This window comes from Scophthalmus maximus, chromosome 13 (assembly GCF_022379125.1).
Source record: "Scophthalmus maximus strain ysfricsl-2021 chromosome 13, ASM2237912v1, whole genome shotgun sequence".
Classification (NCBI taxonomy): Eukaryota; Metazoa; Chordata; class Actinopteri; order Pleuronectiformes; family Scophthalmidae; genus Scophthalmus; species Scophthalmus maximus.
The window spans coordinates 20,714,302-20,736,822 of NC_061527.1; the positions used below are offsets into that span (position 1 = coordinate 20,714,302).

At 45.2% G+C, this 22,521-nt stretch overlaps 1 protein-coding gene across 2 annotated transcripts; it reads right to left on the reverse strand.

Annotated features, from left to right (window-relative positions):
• Positions 1 to 3,139: 3,139 nt before the first annotated feature.
• On the reverse strand, positions 3,140 to 11,274 carry amotl2a (angiomotin like 2a). Of its 2 annotated transcripts, none has more exons than XM_035648258.2 (11): positions 11,012 to 11,274; positions 9,424 to 10,228; positions 9,170 to 9,320; positions 8,450 to 8,594; positions 8,257 to 8,349; positions 6,666 to 6,961; positions 6,264 to 6,451; positions 6,045 to 6,146; positions 5,811 to 5,956; positions 5,304 to 5,483; positions 3,140 to 5,103 (listed from the first exon to the last, which is right to left on the reverse strand). In XM_035648258.2, the coding sequence occupies exons 2-11, from the start codon at positions 10,146 to 10,148 to the stop codon at positions 5,018 to 5,020; spliced, it is 2,112 nt and encodes a 703-aa protein (XP_035504151.2). In that variant the 5' UTR covers positions 10,149 to 10,228; positions 11,012 to 11,274; the 3' UTR covers positions 3,140 to 5,017. The 2 variants fall into 2 exon arrangements, with proteins under 2 accessions (XP_035504151.2, XP_035504150.2); XM_035648257.2 differs by having other exon boundaries at positions 9,170 to 9,323.
• Positions 11,275 to 22,521: the final 11,247 nt, after the last annotated feature.

Below are 22,521 nucleotides of genomic sequence, written 5' to 3' on the forward strand. Positions count from 1 at the left end.
CAATACAGCAAGCATTGTCCAAAAAATAGACATTTTAACAGTATGGCTATTGTATTGAGATCACATGTACTTTTTTAAAAACTGTTTACTTTTGACCATGGTCCAAGAGGGAACGAAACATCACTGATCCATAAATGACTGGTGGTGAATGACTGACTCTTTAAGACGGCCCTGCATCGGAGAGAGAACACACCTGGATCCCGGAAACGTGTCAACTGTGGCAAAGCAGCAGCATGAAGTGACACAAAGGAACGACGGGTGGATGACGGGTGACCCGGTGTCAGAGGAGCAGAGCAGGTGCGGCGCTCTCGCTGCTGCTTGGCCACTGCTGCACACTTGAAGCATCACAGCTTCATCCTCACACCTTCCACTCGCCAGCCGCGAGATGCCCCGAGTGGCGCGGACTTACAGTAGAGATCTGCTGCAGACGGCCTGCTATCTGAGAGGCCTGCTTCATCGCAGTAAACAGCCCTCAAAAAATCAGAGGACGGTGCCCTGATTCATGTGGAAAAGTTGAGGGGGGTTGGGGGCACATTCCGTGACTGCTGTAGGCAGGAAGTTTTGGAAATCTCCATGGAGATGGAGGCAAAACACAGAGCTCTAAGGTTATTTTTTCCAAGTATTTCACACAGGCTCCGAGTGTAAAATATGCTCAGAAGCCTCCAAAAGGAGACGGATGATTTGTGGCCAACTGTCCCCTCGGTTGCTGCCAGACACCGATTGATTTACTCACGTCAGGATACCGATATTGCTCGACTTTGAGACGTGCAATAACAGCGGAGGCAAGATGAACACGAGCGGTGTTAACTGACACAAGTGCAAAGGCAGACTGTGAAGAATTGCCATCGTTTCACCACTCTGCAATTTCGTGACAGTGTCAAACAAACGATGGGGGAAAAAAAACAAAAACCTTCATTTCCTTGCAACTGGCTTGCTTCGTTGACATCTGCTCTCCGTCCGCCGTGACCGATGCTTCGGTTAAGTGAGAACCGTTCTCGGTGAGTCGGAGTCAAGAGTGGTGAAATCGTTGCGACAAAAGCAACAATCCAGGCAACAACGCACAGGGATTCCTGCAAGAGTCCAGATGTGTGTGGAATGCACACACGTCACGCTGGCGCGTATCGTCCTTCATCCTCCCTGGATGATGACGCGCTTATAGGACACTTGAGCGTCCCTGGGAATAAATCTCTCTCTGTGAAGTTGTTCAAACTTGGCACGGCCCGGAGTCACGTAATCATAACCTTTCACCCACAGAACCCCTGAACATCGCTCACAGTTCAGTCTGGGGGGGGGGGGGGGGGGGGGGGGGGGCTCTATCCTCGTAAGCACTGCTGCCAGTAGAGGACAGACGAAAGGCCTGAAATGCGATCTGCGACCGTGCACAAATGGGACCGAAAACAAAATCACAGACCCCCAACGCTCTACATGTGTCCCAGCTGAATAAAGGTATTCAACAGTCGGGAGATTGACAGCTCCTTTTTTTTTTTCCGAGCTGAGAAAAGTGGCACTCTGCTACAACAAGTGAAGGCAGCAGGAGGAGAAATGTGTGGCATCCGCGGAATCCCATCCCACAGCTCTCCAGGAGGAACACGGAAGGTCAAAAATATTTACATTAAAGGTCCGAAGTGAGATTTCCATGTCTTTTTTGATTAGAAAGCAGGTCTGGCTGCTATAAAAATGACTTGACCACACTGAGATAGTTGTTGGCACTTAAGACCACAAGTATAACCTCTAATGGACAATCTAACTTTGAATAAAATAATAGGAACATGTCAAATATGGGAACTTTAAAAGTGTACAGAAAAAAAAATCTGCATGTAAAAGCTGATTTGGAATTTGCCAGAGAGTAAATAGACAAAAAGATGTATACTTTGCATTGCATTTAGTAACATAGAATTAGATGTGCATATTGCTCAGGAAGACATTATCAAGGTCCCTCACGATCAACATCATTACAGGCTCATTACAATATTCTTTGTCAGCAAAACAATAACTGTCCTCAGTCAGTTATTCATCAAAACATATTGATTAATGCAGCTTTAAAACTTTACTTTGTTTGAAATTCTGTCGCTGGCGCTGATGGAAGTTTGTCATTTCTTTCTTCATAGAGAAGAGCAGATGTGGAACGATCATGGATTCCAGCAGCGCTGTTTTGTCATCAGTAACCATAGGAACATCTACAGCCACTCCTTCAGTATTCTCCACTTGTCTAGTGGCCATAAAGTATCTGTGTCGGGTATATTCAAGAGGCACATCTTTGCTTAAATCTCCAATGTCTCTCAGTTGTGTGTATTCGCCATAGTTTGGCAACACAACCGCAGTTTGGAGCGTGCTGCACACAGTTCGATATAAATCAGTGATCTTGCATCAGGAATGGCTTTTTGAGTCTCTGTGGAAACTTGGTTTAATGTTTCCTCTATAAAAAAAAAAAGAAAAATAGGTCAGCTGATGGAATTCATCATGTTCACCATGACTTCACCACAGTCTCCATGGTCAGTGAAGGGAAGAAACAAACACATTTTCGAAACCCTCTCTGAAGTTTTAGCGGTGGGTGAGTTTGACACCAATAGAGGGAGAAGGGACTTTAACTTCAAACTTTTGATAGATATTGCTCTATAATTGACATTGCATAGATTTCTACTAGACTAATCTCACATTAATTACCAACTTTTGATAGCATAACATTATGTTTTGCCATTTCCATTGTAATTATCTCTTATGGCAACACTGGTATGCTTTAATACCTGAGAAATTAATGAATGCTACTTTGACAGGCAGCATTCGCGTGTCCTTGTAATTATGTTATCCTTTTGTATAAACTACTGAAATATTAAGTATCTCATTCGAATCTGTTAAATGTTCCACTATATTCACCAGCTTGCATTACATATAGTCATTTTACCCTCGGTACCATGGATGCACCAGCTGTTGATATTCCAATAGTTTCCTTCAATCGTAGTTTAAAGTAAAACAGAAAATGTCTCGCATCGTGCTGGAAGGCAAATATATTGTTCCATCAAGAAATATTCAACAGCCAGAGGTTGTTGTAAAGGCATTTTCTCTTACGAAGATGGACAATAGTTGAGCTGAGATTTTTGTACAGTATTAAACCAGTGCAACAATTAAAAACAGGAGGCTGTTTATCAGACATATATTAAGAATTTTAATCTATCATTGTGAAATGTTAAAGGCGTACGTACAAATGTTTCCTTTACAAACGTTCACAGCAACATCATATCGGGTCAACCAGCTGAAGCAACAGAACCACTTGCGTTTGTCATTGGTTATAACTTAAAAAATAGTTGGGCACATCTTTGGCACCAGACAACAAAATAAAATTACACATATATAAATGGACAACGACAAAAAAACGAACTTAAAAATATATTAACTTCTCTCACTTCAAAAAGCCATTCATGTAAACACGTTCCAAAAATATTGAAGGGCATTGATGCGGACTGACACGTTGCACTGGCCAGCAAATGCACTGCGACAGGAAATATGGTGAGGCTTCAGGGGGAATACCGGTTCAATGTTAGACCTGTAGAACTTCAAATGAAGATGGACCTGCAGACCCTAACATCTGTACTAACATTTTTCAACACTGGACGATAACACGTTAGCTTCTTCACAAATCCGCTGATGTTGAGTGTCAGCGGGATTCCCCCTCTACAAGAGTGTAACAGATGTGAACCGTGGCACATTCCAGTCAACGACAAAACGTGTTCCGGGGAAAAAAACATGGGGGTCTTCACATTCAGCGGCGTTGAGCGATCCCACGGCATGCGGGGCAGAAATAAATAGAAGATTCCACATTATGGTTGTAGTCCGCTCAGACATGCGAGATGCTCGAGCGATGGGGAGGAAACACAGCTGAATATAACACAGTGATGGGGACAACAAATAGAGTAGCACATGCAGGCCAATTATAGTTGGCCATTTCCACACTTACGGTAGAACCAGCTACCACGGCCCAGACGATGTGACCAGCCCCAGGAAAAGGAATCATGTGGAGAATGCATACCGTTTTAACAAGGGTGAGGGGGTCAGACTTTAGATAGCCCTTTTTCTTTAACAGGAGCATTCCCTCAGCGAGGAATGTGAGAAGATTAGCTCCCGCATGTCAGCGGAGGGGAGCGAAAATGTCGGTCGGTCGCCGTCGGAGGCCCCCCGAACATTAACCCTGGATCGGGAAAAATTAGATGCCCCACCGCGAAACACTCAATCCCCACGGGCTTTTTTTAAGAGGGAAATGAGCGTGCCCCACATTCAAAAGGATCTTTCCAAATCCTCTGCTGGGCAGGGCCTCGGATGTATTTTAAAAAGAGGGGAGCAACTGTTAATTTAGGTTGGAGTTGTTCTCCCAAACAGAGTAATCCTCACACATGGCCCTAAGCCGAGGGGATGCTTGTACTGGGTCACTTCAGAAATATTCCCACGGTGCCAGGCGTGCTACTGGAAACAATGTGTCGCCAGGCTGTGCACATAATGCAGAAAAGAGAGCTATCTGTATATTTATATATTAAAAAGTTGAGAAAAGTGATCCTTGTTCTTCTCACCAAGACGAAAATATCACGACATGAGCAGCATTTACAAATATAAATACGTTACAAAAATGAAATAAAAAATAATATTATTAATAATAATAATAATAATAACAATAATAATAACAATAATAATAATAATCGTAACATGCACAACCTATGTACATATATGCACACACTGACAGCCCAGTTCCTATCACCGTGCAGAGAGCTGTATAGGTACCGAGAAGAAGAATTCTGACTTGTGAGACAAAAGTTCAGAGTTTGTGAGTCGCGCGGGAGCGGGAGCAGAAGCAGAAAGGAAAGCTCAGCTCTCCCCTCCGAACCCTGGTCGCACCGTGGGACTCTGGACACGCTGATTCCAGACATTTCTTGATGTTCGAGGCCGTGGACGAAAGCGGCCCGTCGCCTCGGGCCAAACGCGTCCGTCGCCGTGGTCGGTGGCGCTCGTCGTTCAGTTATTTGAGCTTCGCTCAAATGAGGATTTCAACCATCTCGGCTTCTGGGCTGCTGATGCCCTTGAGTGTCCCAGGGGATGCCTTCGGCTCCTCCGAGGCGTCTGCGGCGGAGGTAAAATTAGCAGATTAGAAAAAACAGTTTTGGTAACGCCGAACCAAATATAACTGCGACTGTTGGCTATTTCGCAAAGGTTAAACGTATCAGTGTCAACAGTCTGTCTCGGACAGAAGGACCCACTTGTAGTTTAACAGACCAGTAATGAGTTGGGTGTGAAGCGCTTAAAAATAACAATAAACCCACTGGTGGCGGCTGCCGACGTCGCCTCAGACCTCTTCAGCTTGCCCGACTCTGCCGTGGGCTCCGGCCCCGGCGGGGCCTCGTCACTCTGGGTGCTGGAGTCTCTGCTCGCTACCCGGGGCGCCGGGCGGGGCTGCGGCCGCAGCGGCGCAACACCTGTCAGGTCGTCGGAGAGGCTCTTTCCTACAAACGCGGACAAAGGAGTGAAGAGATGTTCATTTACCCCCATACGTCCACATTTACACTCTCCGGAACATCTGCCCCTGCGGAGTTATTCCCATGACTATTATGGATCGGGCTATTCTGGAGTGAGAGATGATATGCATTCCCCGTTCAAAAACATCTTTGCCTATTTAAGGGACACCAGAGGGTTGTCTCATGCTCCCTCCTTTTTCTTTTTAGGAAGTGTACACTCTGTCTGGGCGACACAGACCAGTCTGCCAGCTGTCGCTCAATAGCATATGTCATTAAAGATTCAAAAATTCCTGCGTGTGAAGGGCAAAACCTCACCTTTAGTCTCCGTGCTGCTGCTCACGGTGTTGATGGACGGGACGGACCTCGCCAGTCGGAGCCTGCCCTGCTCCCACCGGGAGCGCTGCTGCAGGACTTTAATCACGGCGTCCTTCTCCAGGAGCTGAGCGTGAAGGGCCCGGATCCTGAAACACACGGTGCACACGCGATGAGCTCACAAGATCCCCCCCCCGGAGCAGTGACCCGCAAACTGGTATGTGGGGGGACGTGTACCTGTTCTGCATCTCCTGATGTCGGTGGTTCGACAGAGGCAGGTCTTCATTAAAACTGTTGTTCGGTGAATGTCCGGGCGAGTGCCTGATGATGGTTGTATCCCTGAAAGGAAAAACAGAGCACTGTTAAAATTCTCAATCCCCAAAACTTTCATTCAACATTTGAACTAAATTAAAAGTACAAATATCTTTTACTATACGTGTACGCATGTCGTCGTACCTCTCTGCCGCAGCGGTGGCAGCTGCGTCCATCGCAAACTGCCTCATGGTGCTCTCCTCCAGGTACTTCTGCTCCCACTTGGTGATGTCCGCCTCCAGGGCCAGGATGCGCTCCTCTCTCTCCCTCAGCTGCAGCAGCGCGAAGGTGCTCGGTTCCGAAGCCGCGGGGTCAGCTGCCTGGTTCCGAGACTTGAGATTGGAGACACGACGAAGTGGTTAATGTTGGATTGCCAGGAAGAAAGAAAACACCTTTAAGCGATATTTCTTGGAAATGTGCTTTTTGAGTTAGATGAGAAGATTGACACCAAACCTCAGACATGAAAGTCACGTCGATCTTCTCATCTACTTGTCAGCAAGCAGACGCATAGTGGAAACACTTGAGCATGTAATGGCTTCTCCTCACCTGTTGTGCCCTGAGGCTCTTCAGCTCCTGCTCCAGCCGAGTGCGGAGCCGCAGCTCCAGCACTTCCCTCTTCTCGCACGCCGCCTGCAGCTGGGCCAGCGCACTCTGCAGCCGCTCCACTTTCTCCACGTAGGCCCGCTTCCTCTGCAGCTCTTCCTCCAGCTGCCGGTTGCGGGCCCGCGCCGAGGCCAGGCCGTGCTCCAGCAGCTCCCGTCTCCGCTGGCACTCCTCGCCCGAGACGAGCATGTGCTGGACCTGCCTCTCCAGGCGCTCGCGCTCCCGCTGCTGCTCCTCTTCTGCGACACAGAAAGGGGGGGGGGATACGGGTCAGTGGCGGTCGGAGTAACATCGACGTGATCCTGGGAGTTCTGGGAGGAACAGAAGAATGCTACAGAGGGCTGTGCTGTATGTCAAGACAATTCAGTGGCTCAGGGAATTACACTTTGAATGGAATGTGACCTGACAACGGACATTTACACGCCGTTATAGAGGCATGTGGCCCAACAAGGACCCTTTGGCACTTTGATATTCTTCACTGAAAAGGAATCACAGAGCCACAGCCGGCGTCACGGCAAATGGAATCATCATTAAAAACAGAGAATTTGCAAATATTATTAAATGGCTCAAATTAAAAGGAGTTAAAAAGCAAAGCCAGCTAATCTGCTGTAGCACTTTAAAAGGGCGATTGATTACACAACGCGAGTGCATGCCTGTGGAGGGAATGTAGACTTCCTCTTATCCACTTACGCACACAGGCATAGCTTTGTACTGGGGAGAAGCTCTGGAATGCTTCTAAGGACGTGAAGTAAACAAGCAGCTCAAAATATAATTCAAGAGGTCCTTCTAGCAAAAAAAACAACAACCAGTGACTGAAAACTACACACCCCACTATCGTCGTTTACATGATTGTGCTCCCGCTGTGCCTAAGATAACCGTTTTCGGGAACAACAGATGATATTTCAGTCTCACGGCTGCTGAAAAGCCAACAAACAGAGAAAGGTACAACTTTCCAGCGGGGGTAATGTGTAACAGAAAGGTACGGCTGATTACGCAACCGCAGCTGACTGAGGACATTCAGTTGGGTTCGGAGAACGTTGCTTCACAGAACAGGGGGGGGAAAAAAAGGGAATGAAATATTCACAACCGGCTAATCGTGATTAAAAGGGCGAACGTGAAGAAATGCCCAAACAAGGAGAGTGGGCTCGCCGGAGGTCATGTCGAGTTGGGCCTGGATGCCCCGAAGTCCTAGACTTATTAGTTCCCCTTGAGAGGGGGAGTCAGCAGTGATGCAGTGATGCAAAACTGAGTAGGGGGGGTTGGTGGTGAGGGATTCCTGGAATCCAGGCCAAATTTACTGCGGCTATGAAAAATGGCAAGTAAGAGATAGAAGCATCACAGAAAGCGGTGGATTCCTGCTCAGAGATGGTTCTACCGTTGAGTTCTTCGCCGCATGAGGCAGCGTGATTCATCAGATCAGCTTGAAGACAAGGCGGAACCCTTCCATCCCTCCTCCTGTCATGGACCATGCTATGAGAAACTCTTCCTCTTCCAAATAAAAAAAACCCCAAAACTGATGCAGTCGCAAACTTACTTTGCTCCAGTAGTTTAACAAAGACGTGCTGCTTCTCGTCCACGCACTCCGCCTCCCTGGCTGCTCGCTGCTTGGTCGCCGAGTCGAGCTGTTCTGCACGGGGGGAGAACGAAACAAGACGTGACGGTTACACGCACGCAGCCACAGCTTAAAAGCAGTGGCGTTATCGTTCAGCGGGTAGGTGGACACTTACCCCTCAGGTCTCGGTTGAAGTCGTGCATCCTCTTGATCTCGGCCTCCAGTTTGTTCCTCATCGTCTTCTCCAAAGTTTCCCTCTTGGCGGAGCCTTTCATCAGGGTCTCGTACGCTTCGGATATCCTCTGGATCTCCAACTCCAACTGGGGGAAAAAATAGGAGAACTCACTCATTCATTGTGCGGATGGTAGTTTCTGCTGCAGGTGTTGATCGGTGGAATGAGGTGGAATGAGTCATCTCTGTTTCCTTCGTCTTTCTTCCTTTTAAACAGACTACAGGCAAATGGCTTTTTAACATTATGCGTAACTGAAGAAAAAAAAAAGGGGAGCATCCACATTCCTGAGTGAACCCTTGTGGGGTCCAGGTGTCAAGGCCTTTATCTGCCTTCATGGCATGTTTTGAAAGACAAAGGGTTGTATGGCGGGCCATCCTCAGACTGGAGTGCGAAAAACCCCTTCGACATCTAACTAGCGGAGCGAATAAAAAAACCTCTGAAATAGAAAAAAAAATGAAATAGAATCTCTCTTAAATGTGTGTGTGAGCGTGTCACTTCACCCTGAAGTGAACCAATCCGTGGGCCCTCTAACCAGTGCATATTTCTCAACTGCCAGACGTCTTACTACACTGACATGTGCTGGCAGGAGAAATGTTTTACAATTCCCCGCTGCCTCCAGTGAGCCAACTAGCTCCATTCATCGCGCCGCCGTCTCCCCCTCACCTTCTGCAGCCGGGCGGCCTTCTCTGCGTAGACCTCCAGCTCCTTCCGGAGCCTCTCGTTCTCCCGCAGCAGCGCGTCCGACGGAGCCGAGTTATTGCCGGAGGCCGCGGAGATGCTGCCGGGGGCCGCCTGGGACTGAGCAGACACATACCTGCTGGGGAGGGACACGAGCAACTCCTTACAACACTGTCGACATACGCAAATGCTTTGGTCATATTGGAAATCATAATTCTACGGTGTCCTCATCTGCTTACCTGTGGTGTGAGAAGAAGGGGGGAGGGGGGTCCCTGTAGTACTGCACATGCTCCTGTGAGTGACTGAGCATGTATCCAGGAAGTGTGGCACAGAAAGGATAGTCCGGGGGTGGCCCGCGCTGGTCTACACACTGCAGGTTCCCTTGTCTGTCGGGTGCCATAGTGTTTGTAGCATTGTTGCTGTACAGCTGTGGATGGCTGCTTGAAAAGCGTACACCCAGGTTCGCTCTTGGCGCGTTTCTCTCCAGAGAAAGCTGCATGAGCCTCTCGCTGAGGGAGCGGGCGTGCTCCCTCTTCAGGTCCCACTGGCCCTCGCTGCGGCCCCCCATTATGTCCATGCCGGGACCCTCCTGTTCCACCTGCCCCTTCTGGGAGATCAGGTACTGGGAGTGGGCCTTGGCCTCCTCGTACGTCGGCAGCTCCTCGCCGTGGAGCTGGTACAGGTGGCAGACGGGGCTCTCGGAGTGCAGGCCGTCCCCGTGGTGCTCCTGGCCCTGGGGCTCCTGCCGTGTTGACATCTGGATGTACTGGGTCTCCTCCTGAGTGAGGCTCTCCAGAGAGGAGCGGGGGCTGCCGGTGCCCCCGCCGCCGCCGCCGCTGCCTCCGCGCAGGGCCTGCTGCTGGATGGCCAGCAGCGTGCGGTGGTCTGTCAGGTTCCCGTAGCGGAGCTGCTCCTGGATGAGACGGTGCAGGACCGTTCCAGAGGACTCTTCAGCCGTTCTCATTTCACTCAGTAGGAATAAAAAAATTAAAAATAAAAACACAGCCTGGAGGGGGCGGCTCGGGCAATTCACAAGTCACAAATCTGAAAGGGGACAAAACAAAAACAATCTTGATCAGACTCGCACAAGAATTGCATATCTTACATTTTATCTGTGTAACGTTGTTGTCAACGTTCCCCAAAACCCCATTCATTTGTAACGGTTTCATTTCAGCTGTGAAACCAACACTGACGACATTCTTCTCCGTTACAATTCACAAGCTCTTCTCATGCTGGAAAAACAGACCCCACAGTGATGCAAGTGCAGATCCAGTTTCATTGTCCCGCAACACAGTGTAAAACATAAGCTTTCCCCCCTTCCAGTCAAACAGAAGTGTAATATTGACATTGTTCGCTCCAGAACATCTGAGCCTCCACACACACACACACACACACACACACACAACAAACACACTGACGTCCCATTTTGACATGAATTGGAATGATAGATTCCCCCTTCATGCTCCTTCAGGAAACATACAAAAATAAGTAAAGATGTAAATCATTATACCTGAGGATGAATACGATGAAATGAGTGAGTTTGCTAAGATGTCATACATCAGCGGGAATCAGGACAATCTACTGTCCAGTAAAGGGGAATCTCTTTCAATAAATATACGAGATACAATAACTTCACCATAGCGGAAAAAGCGCAAACGATGAATCCAAACGAGCGGCCGCAGCGCGCCATGCGCAACATGGGACGTCCCGTCCCGAGGGGCACTCAACACACACAACCCGGGCCCGGAGAGGGGGGGGGAATAAGATAACGACATGAGGGTAGGAAAACAAAACATACAACAACAAAAAAATGTCAAAAAAACTCACCAAATGATAGTCTCATCGCCCACGACAACGGTCCGCGTGCTGCGTAATCTCTTAATCGCGCTCAATCCAACGGCGTCCACGAAGTTGTTTCCCCCACGCGTCTCCTTTTCATTCCTCCATGTACGTGTGTGTGTGTGTGTGAGTGTTAGTGTGAGTGTGTGTGCGCACCGACGGGCAGCAGCAGACTGAGCAGAGCCCGAGCTGCGCTAATAAATAACTGAGGGCCGATTGTTCGCTGCGCCCGGAATGACTGGAATGTAGAAGGCTCCGAGTCCCTGTGGGATCAAAAGCAGAGCACAGGGGGGAGGGGCTGGAGGAGGGGGAGGAGGAGGGGGGAGGGGCTGGAGGAGGGGGAGGGGGCTGGGGGGTGGGGGGCTGGAGGAGGGGGGGGGGGGGGGGGGGGGGCTGGAGGAGGAGGGGGGGGGGCAGCAGTCCCATCTCAGCTGGCTGCCTGTGTCATGCAAAAACGTGTTGTTTTTGTTGTGGTGCCGTTTCTTCTTCTTCTTCTTCTTCTAGTGATTTCAAGCCCTTCTAACCGTTTTACGAGCGACGAAGGAATGTTATTGTGAGACCGGAGGAGATCAAGAAGGAGAAAGAAAGAGAAAAAAAGACATCATCAAATTCTATAAAAGCGCAGTCGTGAAAAAAATCTATTTATTGAAACGTTTTTGGTTTTTTTAGGAGTTGAAATGTGACAGGGAGGGCTTTTTCTGTGTCGAATATAAAAAATAAAAGACAAGAGATAAAGATACAGAATGACCCACATGACTGCAGGGAAATTAAAAATTAAAGATTGAGGCAGGAGGTTTTTCATAAGACATCCATTGAGGAGTAGAGATTTGAGACGACATGTTGCAATACCAGTATCAGTCCCCCGTCGTCCTTTGCGGTAAAATGACCAGAGTTGATCCGTTTTTTCACATTAATCAATTAGTCAATTCAAAAATGCCAGAAGATTTGATGAAAATGCGGTACTCAGATCCCCAGGCACAGAAACCCTTTTGCCTTTTCCAACCAGCAGTCCAAAACCCAAAGACACTCAGTGTTCAGGGAAATAAAACAGAGTAAAGCAAAGAATTATAACATTTGACGAGTTGAAAACAGAAGGTTTTTTGATATTGCTTCCTTAATAAATCCTATACAATTACCTGATAATCAAAATCGCTGTCAATTATATCGTATCGACAATCGTACTGCACAGCCAGGTGGATTTTCACAGGCTTTTTTCGTGATAGAGAATCTACATGTGCCAGGTGACAGGTCCCCTTCTTCCAACAGCCACACCGAGGCAGCGATGAAAAAACAATGCCGTCACATAATGGAGACGTGGATTAATCATTATTTTTTTTTTGAACAACCTTTTGTCTGCATGTGCCTGGTAAATATTTAAGCCGTGGCCCGTGCCAGTTAATTGCAGAGAGTGTGTCTGTGTGTGTGTGTGTGTGTGTGTGTGGACACAGAGGGAGAGGGGCGGGGTGCGAGGCACGATGCCTGCCAGCTGTCCGTGGACTAAAATCCCCTTCCCCTCCTTTAATAAGAGCTCTGAGAGATGTATTGTTCTCCCCCCCAAAAAGCAGACATGATGGGGGCAGCCCTGCCATCTGCTGTTCTCCCCTCCACCACTAGCACTATATGCTTTTTTTCCTTTCTTTTCACAAACACACACACACACACATGCATGTAGATAAAGACCATGGGATCAGCTGGCGGTGGGGGAGGACTGCAGTTTTGGATAGTAATGTTGTTGAGCGCAGCCTCTCTTTTTTTGGGGCATGAAAAGGATCATTCTAATGGCGGCGGGGTGTGGACAAGTCCACTCTTGTCAGTCAAGTCGGTGGACAAACGGCACGTTACTCTATCTCAAACGCTCACAGCCAACAAACGTGCACCTGCGGATTTGCATGATGGCAGTTGAAGTCCAGTAACTGAAGAATGTGGATTGCCCCCAACAACTGATAAGAGTCGGCGGCGCTGGAGGAGAGAGGCTGATAACACACTGTTGTGTTTGTACAAGGATATTATATTGTACTATAAGTGCTGCAGCGTGTTGCTGAAATGAACGCTGATTCACTTCCTTGCTAAAAAAATTTGATGAGTCAATCAAGATTACTCTTCAATAATTGTCGGTTATATATATATATATATATATGTATATATATAGACATATATATATATATATATATATATTTATATGAGGTGACAGATAGACAGAACCTACCTACTAAAGACAGAACCTGCCCACCAGGTATCCTGTTTGTTTGATACACACACAAACCGGAGTGTAATAACAAGTTGTGATTACAAAGGGCGTTACATTGTGTCTTTGCCAAGTATACTTTACCCCTGTTTAACTGGAATTTGTCATTTTTACACACTGATATTTATGCAGACTAAACCAATGACACGTGGTCTTGGCTCAGGCTGGCTGTTTGCCCGTGTCTGTACATTGCTACTGTTATCTCAGCTCAACTAACCTGGTATCAATGGTTATGGGATATATTGTGAAGGAATATGTCCCAAAATGTCAAACTATTCCTCTAAAGATTTAAAATAATATATATTATTTGTTGTCTTACGTGAAGTGAAATTTATATATATATATGCATATATATATCATTACATTGTTCCATGAAGCTAAAAAGAGATATTAGTAATAGTGAGCAACATTTATCCCACATCAGCCCTGTATTATGTCGTTTAATCTGGTTTAATTGACTATAGTGTCTCTGTGGAGCTCTGCAGCCACAGAAGACGGCTTCAGAAAGATCATTACTCCCCCCCCCGCCAAAAAAAGGCCAGCCATTGAATAGTATCTGTATGGCATGAACTCAATGAACTAAGGATTGACAGGATGATATCAAATTCACTATATACAAATGTATACGTGTATATGTTTCTATATCAGGTTCATCTTTGTCTTTGTGATTTATGAAAGTGCTCAGTGCTAGTTCTGTGTCACTTTTCAAACAAGACAGCAGTGCCAACAGGAATCTGTGCTAAACTTGCTGGCACAAGTCATCGTTATTCGTTTTTAATGACTCAGGTTTACAGTCAAACAGTAGCTGTTGGAGGTGTGTTGGAGTGACTGTACCATAGACACTGAACTCGTACGTCAATAATCTGAAACCAGTAGGACACTATTCTAGTGAAGTGACCCCCCTCCCCCCAAAAAACTTCTATGTAATTGTATTTGTCATTACCTGCTGTGCCGTAACATTAGTACCATATTAAGTTAATGAGGTATTTGAAGAGAGTGAATCAGACCACATGATCACACAACATGAGATAATACGAGTCAACAGTCGAGAGTAAAGACTGCTGAGGGAAGGGCAAGCCTGGGTTTGTCCACACACACACACACACACACACACACACACACACACACACACACACACACACACACACACACACACACACACACACACACACACACACACACACACACACACACACACACACACACACACACACACGTATATATACCGTCTCTATTTACAGTATGTGTTTACACACACACACACATACTGTGAGTATATATACATACGTATATATAGAGAGAGAGATCAGTATCCGCATATAACTCACAGCAAGCACAAGTTTATTTTGTATTCATTAAAACACAGATGGTCCTGACTAAAGAAGTGCGCCCCCCTATCAATTGCGACAGACAATATTAGGAAAATATTAAGTTATCTCTTATCTTGAGCTCCATCTCTCTGCTGAGTGTTGTTTGTCCGAGGCGATAAATGATTCTCGTGGAGGCAGACACGACCATTGCTTTTGTTTGGTAATAGCACATTATTTTCCTATGGGGAAGAGAGTCAAACATATGACTTAAGACTCAAAAAAGTGCATTTTAAAGCACGACTGTCGCCACCAGGAGTGACATTCGAGATCAGCTTTTCGGACCTGTTAATGGCGTGGCCTGGGCTGACTGGGTTCACACAATGCAGACTGTGATCTGCGAGCAGCGGCCTTGTTATGTGAGGTGGGACAAGCCAGGCGCCTCAGCAGCTCCTTTTGTTTTCCCGCAAAGGAGGAAATGGCCGCATTCCTCACATTACCATGTCCATGGGGTCTGACCGAGCCTCCAGTCTGCTGTTTTACGGGGGGATGACAGGAGGTTCACCCAGCAGCCAGTGACGTTCTCTCCTTAATGGCGGCTTTCTAATGAATGATACTGGAGCTTGGCCGTCCCAATTCATAACCAAAACTTTTCTTCACAGACAATGGCTACGGATGATTTATGGGGCAGGAGATAAGGGGAGATTAATACACCTCTATAGTCTATAGTTATGATGCGTGTTAATATATATTTAGCGATAAGATTTTAACACAAAATACGCAAGTCTTACTTATAAAACTTCTGAATGCATTTGATCGCATGCACAGTCTGGATGTACAGTAATTCCTGAGAGCAGCAGACTTGAGAGAGAGACCATTTTCAATTTATTTCATTGATTTAGTTTCCTGTATATTTCACATACTGTACAGTATTTCCTTTCTATTGCACATTTTCAATTTCTTTAGTTTTCCTAAACCCTGTGGTTTTGCCTTACTCTTACTTTTGCACTATTTAGAATCTATTTATTGTATACTGTATATTACTTATCTTATTTTTTTTGTACTATTGCACCGTGGGTCCGAGATAAACGGGTTTAAATATTCCTCTGTATGCCTGGAACATATTGCAGGAATTGACAATAGGGTTCACTTGACCTGACTTGACGTTTGCTTCCCGTCCTAAAGCAAAACGCCACATCGAATGGCAGCGGCCACATGCGAGGGCTGCGACACAACTGGAGCTGAGCAACGTTTGCACAAGTCTGACTCGTTGCACATGGCTAAGAAACCATTTCTCACACCTGGCGACACAAGAAAATTCCTCACTTCAGCCTAAAAGTCAACAAGTCACACTGAGCCAGCAAGGAAGTCTAAACAGGACTACGCCCGTGGGCGATTGCTGTTTACAGATAAGGCAGGGACAAATATTTTGAGGACTGCCCCACAGGCGCTCGTCGCTTCGGTGGTTTTCACTCGGCTCCGCGTCATCTCACTTCAGCTGCGCTTAACTGGATTCCACTCGCTGAATTCTGTGCCGTTTCTTTTATTCAGGGCCACATTATATATATACAATCATTTTCTTAAAGTACTCAACAATATCGAGACAATTTGACATAACATAAGATGACGGAATAGTCTTTGGCTATGACTGCATGTGCTTTTATGTTCGCACTTTCATATATCTTCAGCGATGGCCGCTATAGATCGAGGAACTCACACTATCAAGTAGTATACAATCAGTTAAAGTATGGATTTCAATGTTATTGTAACGCTATAAAATAGTTGTACGCAGAAACCCTAGTGGACTTTGATGAGATATTGTGGGGGAAAAAGTGTGATCAATCATCCCAATTAGGCCTTAAAATGTGATTTGGGTGATCAGTGTGCAGTCGGATAGTGTTGGACCACATGAAAGTACAGTTGTGGAAGATCCACCCACCTCTGGAAGATGTCAGGGACGCATTGTGACCACAATTGTACTTCCGCTGTCAATCCACAAACGACGGCATGGGCAGAAGACATGTAAACGCAATGCGAGGTTGTAGGGAGGCAAATGCAGCCATTGGTCAGTGAACACACAAAGCCATTTTCTCCTCAATCCTCCACTACAGACGCCAATCAAGACACTTGACTTGTGCATGGAGCTACACAAGACCAATCAAAAAGCAAGCAAACCATAAATAACATAATGCAGCTTCACAAATGGCCGCCTTCTGTCTAATTTTGGACGTTTTTTTGACCCTCGCAATCAAGAGAAGCATGTGATGTGAGCTGAACAGAGCTCGTCCGCCTCCATCAAAGGACTGCAAGGTCTTGCATGTCACACTCCGGAGAAATTCGTTCCCCAATCGAAGGCTGAGAAATTGAATTCAGGCACAGATGGCGGTTGATAGCTAGAGGTCAAGAAGGCATAGCATGGTAAATATTAATAGTTTTCTAATAAATTAGCCTACTGCTCAACACGATCTTAAAGCTACATCGTAAAGCAAGAATCTAAGCTAAATATGCCATTGTGTCTGCTCACAAATATGTTCTGGGGTGTCTCTGACTATTGTCGGGGAGTTTTCTGTGCTGTCTGTTAGAATGTTTAGCCTTGTTGCAAGGTCAGGTTGCCCTCCGTCCTAGATCACATTACCCAGACAGAGACAGAGGGTTCCCAGGGTGATGACGAAACGTGATTCTAAAAGAGTTGAATACATCGTTCTGACAGGTAGAGGGACTTTTTTTGGGATGCGAATGCACTGACCACTTGTTGATCTGTCTCAGTCTGAACAAATACTTCTGCGTAAGACTGACTCAGCGACAACCTCAACCACGACCATTTATTCAGCATCTTTTGATCTGCTTTTAAACAGCGTTTCCAGTCTGTCTTATGGCTCAAACTGTGGCATTTACGCCGTGGACCATAGGCTGCAGGCCATCTGCTCTGGCTCGGGGGTCAGAGAGCAGCTGCTGTGGTGATAGTCATCTTTGCAGCTATACCAACATCCTGCTGTCACATTTGCACATACAAATCCATTCTGGTGACTTGTCCAAACAGCTTATGGGGGGGGGGGGGGGGGGGGTCACTCGTTTTGATATGACTTAGTCTCGTACTGACAAACCTTATGATAAGTGTGGATACACACTGTAAAATGAACAGAATTGGAGTCTGTCATAAAAAACTCCAGACACCAGGATGATACGAAAAACGCAAGACATCATGAAGATTAACTAGGCAGCCTAAATCATGACACCTGCTTCATGTGTGAACTTTTATTTTCTTTTTTACTGCAGCCAATGTGTCTTGTCTGCTGTTGTACATAAACCACCAACCATTTCCACACTAGAGCTGCAGCAATTAACCGATTAACCGATTAGTAATCGATTACTCAATGAATCGGCAACTATTTCTGATAGTCAATTAATCGGTTCAAGTAGTTTTTATGGAGGAAAAAAATTTAGACTTCTCTGATTTCAGCCTCTTAAATGTGAATATTTTCTGGTTTCCTGGTCTTCTTTTCCGCTCCTTTGTGACAGTTAACTAAATACACTTGGTGTGTTGACAAACAAAACATCATCTTGGAGTTTTGGGGAAAATGATCGACATTTTTCATTTCATGGACCGAACAACTAATCGTCTAATCGAGAAAATAATCGACAGTTTAATCGATTACGAAAAAAAAATTTTTTTTTAGCTGCAGCCCTTATTTCTATATGTAGTAAAATCCTATTTTGCTTGTAGTCATGATGGTTTTGGTTTGTGCAGTAATAATTAAACGCGTCAACAGTTCAGGCAGGGTAAAGCACGATGTGTACTACTGTGGGATATTTATAATAGTATATAATAGTAAAAAATACATGACAAGCCTTCTGAATAAAAACAACAAAAAAATGTGTTAATGTATATTGGAACGCCCCTGTGTTTTAATGAAACCACATACACCAATATGACATTTGAGTGCTGTTGAGAACAACTTTTGAAAAATCCCTTGTCGCCGCGGCAGCAGAAACCTTTGGAAGGTGCTAAGCTCAATTTGGCCATTTCAGGAAAAACCAGCAACTTGTGTTTGGCTCACAACACGGAGCTTGTGTCAACACACGACATGAGCATTCTTTGGGAGTGCTGGAGTCGCTCTGTCTGAATGCTGCCCGGTGTTTGTTGAAAAGATAACTCATCTGAGAGAAGGTTTAGACGACACCGAACCAGTTATAATTCGGGGAAGCTTAAGAGGGATTATTTTAAGGTTTTACTCGTGTACGCATTGTGTGTTGTAAGAGGTGAGCACAGTTTAAGATGAACGTTTCGCGACTAAATTGAAGGACTCGTTAACTTTTTAAAAACCAAAATGACAGTATTTAGTGCAACGTATCTGGGCTGCCGGCAAAGGGGCAGATGTTTCTTGGAAACAAAGGAGAGAGCAGACTATCCTCCGCCCTCCAGCTCAGAGGCAGATGCACCTGTCAGCCCCCCCCCTGCCATATGGGCTCCTGCAACAAGAATGCAGTGTATGCAAAACAGAGAGCAGAGAGCGACCTCAAATATGTCGTTCCGTTCTGCGCAGACCGAATCTACCACCTGTTCCTCGCAGGGAGGAGCCATTCAAGTGCAATTTTCCCTTTCTCTGGTCCAAATGCCCAAAGCCATTATGTGGAAGGCAGGTGGAAGGAAACCGTGTAATGTCACATAAGCTGCACCTCACTTACAGTCGACGGCTCAACAGGCCTGCCATTGTTGTTCGTCTCCAAAAAACAATTTCATATTTTCGTCCGCACCAAACCTTTGTGGATCCAAGGTGACAGTCACAACAAGTCTGAACAATGAATCTCAGGTTACACAGATTTGGCCTTATAACTCGGCCCTCCCCCCCTCCACATCCGCGCAGGTCTGGTGCAGTCCGTGTGGAAGCAGATGGCCGGGTAAAGGCCACACCTCGAGGCCAGATAAAGACGTCCTTTAGGGCCGCGCTGAGCGGAGCGGAGCCCCCAATCTGCCCATCAGCCAGTGGACTGAGATGGATTTCCTCAGTGCTTGAGACCTCGAGATGGCCTCGTGTCAGACAGAGAGCAGGTGGTGGACCTCTGCGACAGAGGCCAAATACCTCACGGCCCTGATGCTGGAGGCGGCCAATGTGTCGGCGAGGGTTAAACACTGGGATATCCGTTTTCAAGCTGGGAAACAAAAGGTGAATGCTGGCCACTAGGATAAAAAAATAATAAAAAGAGTGAGATGTATTCACGTGGAGGGTTGGAAGGGTTCTATACTTTTTTCAAGTTGCTTATATTATACTAAAACGTATTTTTCGCTGGTAAGTAGAATGAAATCCGTTGCTACTGCGGTTAGATCTTCAACTGGCAACTTACAGTGTCAACCACATTTGTTTTATAATTTTTTTAACAAAAACTATCTGGGCTATAGGTGAGATTTGAGAAGTCATAATTTTGTGCATACTTAACTTATCATTTTTGAAATCATGTTCAGTATTTTACTCTCTATTAAAACGATTCATGTAAATAAACATTTAACAGCAACAGAAAACATGCATTACCTTAAAATGATATTTGTGTCTCAGCTATGAGTGTGCAACATGACATTTTGAACACAGAAAAAACACTTTTGTTGTATATATATACCTGTAAATGTTTTAACAGAATAAGCAAATAATTGTTGTAATGAAAAAAAATCAAAAAAAAAATCATATTAAATCTATTGTTTGCTGGTATCCACAGAAGCACACAGTAGTAATAAATGTTTTCCTTTATTATGCTCAAAGGAAGTAATTTTTCACGGATTATAGTCAGCAAAATATGATTATTTTGCTCCCAAAAAAATGTTGAATTGAGATAAAAATATACTTCCATATACTGTATATGGTGTTGGTCCATTTAAAGACCTGTCAATCAGGCGTGCACCATCAACAATAATACAATATTTCAACTAAAAGTTGTGGAGCTGCTGAACGTCATTCCACAGAATGTTTGACTACTCAGTATATGCTTGGATATATGAATTGATGAATTTGAGTGCGGCAGCGAAGGTTATTGTCTCAGAGCAGGGCCTGACACAGTTTCCTATGTCTGCCCCCACCTCTGTCCCAAATGTCTGACTTTGTGTTTCTGGCAATTTGCTCCCATTGTGCAGCACTTCCTGATAGGAGGCACTCTGGAAGACTGGGCTCAGTCAACTGCAAAGGAATGTGACATTCCTTTCTAAAATTGCGGATGTTTCTTTGGATTTTCTGAGAGCCGATTTCTGGGCCTTTTCCCTGTGGTGTCTGGAGAAAGTGTTTCCGGATAGACACGCAAGTGAACAACAAGAGCGCATATTCTAGACTTTATCCGTGATTGACTGCAACAGACTGCTGGGCGCCAAACACAGTATTTATTTGAACTGCTAACACACCAGTACGTATTGTTATTGTTCTTTTGTCCACATTTATCAACATTAAATATCTCGGTGTTCGAGTTAATAAATAAACAGAAGTGAGGCGTTATTTTAAACAGGACATATTAATGTACATAGTTTTTGTATATAGTTTTCCCAGCTAAAAACCATAAATAATATTCCTACTTCTGTCTCATTTATTTTTGAACACTGTTTCTACCTCAGGAGCTCAGGGTATCCCAATCCAATAAGACATACCTTTTTAGCCTATCTTTCTCTTAATCCATTTGCACTTTCAATTTCCTTACTCTTTGTTATGCAATGATTTATATTTTATTTTTCATGCATGTATGTGTGAACTTAACTCCTATGTAAGCTATGTAGACAACCTATGTATTATTCATTTGTATAATATACCACTTTATATTGTTTATTTTCTGTTAAGCACCTAGTATTGCAATTTTGCACAAAAGGCCCTATATGAATAAAGTTTGATTGATTGACTGACTGATTGATATTCATATTTTATTTCTAACAACTTTGTTGTCTTGCGCCGTTTCAAATTTCCCCTTATGGGAATCAATAAAGGTACATCTTAGCTTGTCATATGAAAATGGAAATATGTTGCATTGGACATTACTGGCAGACTCAAAATAATGCTGAAGCTGCCAACAGTATATGACAGTGCCTTTTTGACTTTTGACCCAAAATAACTATCTCCTTGTGACCCCTGCTCGGCTGTACAGGGAGTGAGAGTTAAACCACAAGCCTCTTTCAAACAGTGATCCCACTATATTGCCAATTCAAAAAGCCCCTTTATTATAAAAGCTTTGCTTGTTTACACTGAACCAAACAAAGCCGCCACAATACTGCCCCAGTGTGTGAGTTGAGATAGCATGCCAGGGTTCCCAAAATCAGAGGCGTGACGTGCAACACAACAGCGTCAGTGTCCTGACCCTCCCGTGCCAGCTCTCCCTTTTAGGCAGATGTCGATCTGGCTCAGTGACTCACCCTGCTGTTGGCATAAAGCCGGACTTTTCCTGTTGGTGTGAAAGTGTCTGACTTGACGGCAAACTTCGGGGAATGTCCGGACGCAATTCTGCGTCCGTTTTCTGGAGTTCATGTCTGAAAACATCTCAACTAACTAATCATTTTGTGACCTTTCATCATTTATCCTAAGTCCCGACCCCCCAGATTGGGAACCAGCTGGCTTTGGAACAGAAATGTATGTGCGTAACAATATTTCATATATAAAAATGAAATTGCTTCTTAGTTAAAAGGAGAAAAAGTTTAATGCTGCCTACTTTGATTTTAAACTAATTGGTTGATGATGTTCTTATTAAATAGAAAAGAAAGACCTTTCTTAAAGTAAACCCCTTTTTAAAAACTTGATTAAACTAACAGATACCGTCTTATCCTGAAAAGTATTTAGATAAACACGATCAACTGCCATAATCAGCAAGTCAGTTACAAGAACTTATGCAATCTTCAGTTCTGAACAATATGCGCGAATATGTGATGTGATTTTTGCCAAATCTAGTCATAGAAACACCTGTTATCATTGAGGGCCTCTGTATGTCAA

Excerpts from the sequence above, each read along its gene's own strand:
- amotl2a (XM_035648257.2), bottom strand. The coding sequence starts at position 10,148 with ATGAGAACGGCTGAAGAGTCCTCTGGAACGGTCCTGCACCGTCTCATC. Across the intron at positions 8,350-8,449 it reads CTTCAACCGAGACCTGAGGG|AACAGCTCGACTCGGCGACC; the intron begins GTAAGTGTCCAC and ends CCCCCCGTGCAG. Across the intron at positions 6,147-6,263 it reads GCCACCGCTGCGGCAGAGAG|GGATACAACCATCATCAGGC; the intron begins GTACGACGACAT and ends TTTTCCTTTCAG.